At 36.3% G+C, this 3,869-nt stretch overlaps 1 protein-coding gene across 1 annotated transcript; it reads right to left on the bottom strand.

The window, feature by feature from the left end:
• Positions 1-1,254: 1,254 nt before the first annotated feature.
• On the bottom strand, positions 1,255-2,046 carry LOC122928578 (olfactory receptor 1440-like). Its single transcript, XM_044281560.1, has one exon. It carries the CDS (start codon positions 2,044-2,046, stop codon positions 1,255-1,257), a length of 792 nt encoding a protein of 263 aa, XP_044137495.1.
• Between the last annotated feature and the right edge of the window lie 1,823 nt (positions 2,047-3,869).

Here is a 3,869-nt window from a genome sequence, read left to right as displayed (position 1 = left end):
TTGGGCTGCTCAGTCAAAAATGCCTGGGCCTATTTTTTGTCCCAGTCCGGCCCTGATGGTTATGTTTAGAATATCGTATCCCATCAAAACCAGCTTGAATAAATATAAAAATGTGTGCTGCAAAGACCTTGCTCCAAGACCTTGTAAGGTCAAATTAATAAATTACATACTACTCGTGTCTTTGTGTGCACCCCCAATAGGTATACTTTGGTGGGCCTTTGCTATATATGTCTGTTTTCTCTAAATCTGCAATTTATGAAAAAGTATATATTTGGTATTTTGTAGTACCTGTAATATTACAAATTATGCTTATTTTCTCATTGTGAAAAGCAATAAAACAGATATTTGTTAAAAAAAAAAAAACATGAGCTAACCCGTCTGGTGAATGCCGTAAAAAAAAGAAAAGAAATAAAACCCGTGCCAAAAAGCTATTTTTATCACCTTACAACACAAAAAGTGCAATATTAAGCGATCAAAAATTCATGTGTCCCAAAATGGTAACAATCAAACCATCATCTCATACCACAAAAAATTTGCCCCTATCGAAGAATCGCCCCCCCCCCCCCAAAAAAAAAATGGCTTTCAGAAAATGGGAACACAAAAACATGATTTTTTTAATTGTGTAAATCCAAAATAAAAAAAAATAGACAAATTAAGTTTTGCCATGTAGTTACGACCTGCTCTCTAAAAATATCACATTATTTACTCTGTCAGGTAAACATTGTAAAAAACTAAAAATTAAAACTGTGCCAGAACAGACATTCTTTGGTTACCTTGCCTCACAAAAAGAGTATATATATATATATATATATATATATATTTATATATATATATATATATATATATATATATATATATATATATATATATATATATATATATATATATATATATCTATAGTGACACTGTGAAGGGTATGGTCTGGGAGGACAGGTATTTTCCTCCCAGTGTGTGCTGCTGAGCTGATTTGCAGCCAGGTGGGGTCAAACACCTTTTAAGTTCCAGTCCGAGTTTTGACAACACCTAGCTGTCCTTAACCACGTCACATCTGGGCCATTTGCTCCCTTCCTGTCCAGGCCTAATTTAGCAAATCTGACATATCTCACTGTATGTGGTAATAACATGGTGACCATTTTTTTTTTTTTTTTATCTCAGTATCTAGGAACATCTAGCATACTGTCCAAAATACAACAGATTGTAACCATACAGATTCATAGATATATGAAAAATATAAAATTGCATTTATATTATTTTCTAGACATCATGACAAATGAAATGGCTCCTAAGTGAGTGTTTAATATCTTTGTTTCTAAATGTGTATATGACTGGGTTCATCATCGGCGTCACCATAGTGTAGCAAACAGACACAATTTTGTTATATTCTGCTGTGTTTGCATAATTTGGTCTTACATACATAATAATTAAACTTCCAAAGAAAATAGCCACAACTATCAGATGTGAAACACAAGTTGAAAATGTTTTCTTCTTTCTCCCTGTTTTGGAAATGAAAATAATGGCTCTAATAATTAATCCATAGGACAACATGATTATAGAAAAAGAGCTCATGATCATACTGGCAGCAACAACAAAGTTAACAAATTCTACTGTTTCGGACCCTTCACAGGAAACTTCCAGTAATGGTGGGGCATCGCAAAAAAAGTGATTGATTGTGTTGCGACCACAGAAATGTAACTGACAAACTGAAAACAGTGGAGGCAGGTTAGCTGTTATTGCTATGGCCCACATTCCAGCAATTAAATATATACATACGGTATAATTCATGATGGAAAGGTAATGCAATGGATTGCATACTGCAACATAGCGGTCGAATGCCATGATGGCCAAGATGAGACATTCTGCTGATCCAAGGCAGATATGAATAAAAAACTGAGAAATGCATCCAGTGTAGGAGATAACATAAATTTTAATGAGAAATGTAGCAAGCATCTGAGGGACAATATTAGTTGTGTAGAAAATATCAATCACAGAAATATTTGCAAGAAAGAAATACATAGGCGAATGAAGACGATTCTCTTTTCGAACCATGAGAACTATTAAGACATTTCCAAATAATGTTATTATATAGATAAATAATCCTAGAATGAAAATAAAGACCCTCAGTTGGTGCAAACTTGGAAATCCCAGCACTATAAATGTAGTGATGTGTGTTTCATTGATTCTTGCCATCGTACAGTTTTTATTAGAATCTACAGATACAGAACAATTAGTATGTTATTATTACGAGAAATAAATTTGGACAATGGTCAATAAATAATCATTAAAATGAATGTAGTAATATAAAGCAGAATGTAACTGAACTGTTTTCTAATGAATATTGAGACTTTGAGCATCATCCATCCTAGTTTGGAGCTTTCAAGATCATATGTAAGAACATTAAAAGTGTTTTCACAATCTGTGCTACAGTATATCTCTCACCTTTATCATTCACATTGATTGAAATGTTAGACAAACCAATCTGCTAAACATAGACAAAGAAAAGTAAACCTACAAATTGGAAACATAGCAAATACTTTTATTTATAAAACTGGTGCCTTCTTATGTGAAGAGTGACATTTGGATCCCTTTGGTGCTGGCTCACAAGCTAAACTCACCGACAAGCTGGCTGTGTAATACAGAGGACACCCACCCACAATGATCAGTATCAAAGATAATTTGGATCCCAATGAAGCTGTGACAGGGGTGTGCATCAGTGCAGGTGTGCTTGTAATAGTAACTGTACTCAAGGCTCTAAAGCTCCATGGGCTTGTGGAATGACAGGAACTGGTGTGGTTCACCAGTTCCTCCCTTCGGGTCACACTCTTGTTCTTGGGATCCTCTTCCTGATGGCAGTTGAGGTGCCCTTGGTGTTGACAGTTTTACAGTGCATGGAAGGAAGGAAGGGTCACAGTTCTTGTAACGCCAGCTCTTTATAGGGCAATAGTAGTGCAGGAAGCGATAAGGAGACAGTTGTGCAACAGAACAGATTCTTTATTGAAGAATTCAAATGCAACCAGTTCAGGACAAATCTTACTTGCAATCAACCGGCTAATATTACGCATGAATGCAGTATCTTCAGGCTAAAGAGACGCAAATCAATTCATATGTAACTGAGTTAGTTACAAATTTCACAAAAAATCTTAAGAGTAAGTAGGAAGGAGGGCTTGCCCTGATTATCTCATAGGCTTACAGATAGGGCTCTTTCACACGACTGCGCCGTTTTTTGTGGTCCGCAAATTGCGGATCTGCAAACACGGATGCCACCCCTGTGGCTTCCATATTTTGCGGAATGGAACAGAAGGCAGTAGTATAACGTATATATTATTCGTCAAACTCATTTTGACAGGTGCCACGCCCCTTTTTATGACCTTTTGATTGAATTTCTGGAACCGCAAACACACATTTTTCCAGTTTAGCGTACAATTTATTCTCCCGCAGAATGAGCAAGACCTGACGTAGGTGGTCCTTATGAGTTTTGAAATCAGGAGAAAAAATAAAAATGTCATCTAGATACACTAGTACAAATTTCTCCATTAAATGATAAAAAATGCTGTTAATAAAATGCTGAAAGACGGCTGGAGCATTCATCAAACCAAAAGGCATAACAAAAATCTCAAAATGGCCCTCAGGGGTATTGAAGGCCGTCTTCTATTCGTCTCCTTCTCTGACCCTGACCAGGTTGTATGCCCCTCTTAAATCCAACTTGGAATTTTTTTTAGCCCCAACAATCTGGTTAAACAGGTCCGGGATCAGAGGAAGCGGATAAGGGTCACGAATTGTGATACTGTTCAGCTCCCTGAAATCCAGACATGGTCTTAAAGAACCATCTTTTTTCTTAACAAATAAAAAACCAGCGGCAACAGGTGACTTCG

The sequence above is a fragment of the Bufo gargarizans genome, chromosome 1 (assembly GCF_014858855.1).
Source record: "Bufo gargarizans isolate SCDJY-AF-19 chromosome 1, ASM1485885v1, whole genome shotgun sequence".
Taxonomy (NCBI): Eukaryota; Metazoa; Chordata; class Amphibia; order Anura; family Bufonidae; genus Bufo; species Bufo gargarizans.
Note: the sequence above shows the minus strand (reverse complement) of the source record. Positions and strands in the feature narration are given on the sequence as shown.

What these genes read in the sequence shown, in the direction of transcription:
- LOC122928578 (XM_044281560.1), bottom strand. Translation starts at nt 2,046, where the DNA reads ATGGTTCGAAAAGAGAATCGTCTTCATTCGCCTATGTATTTCTTTCTT.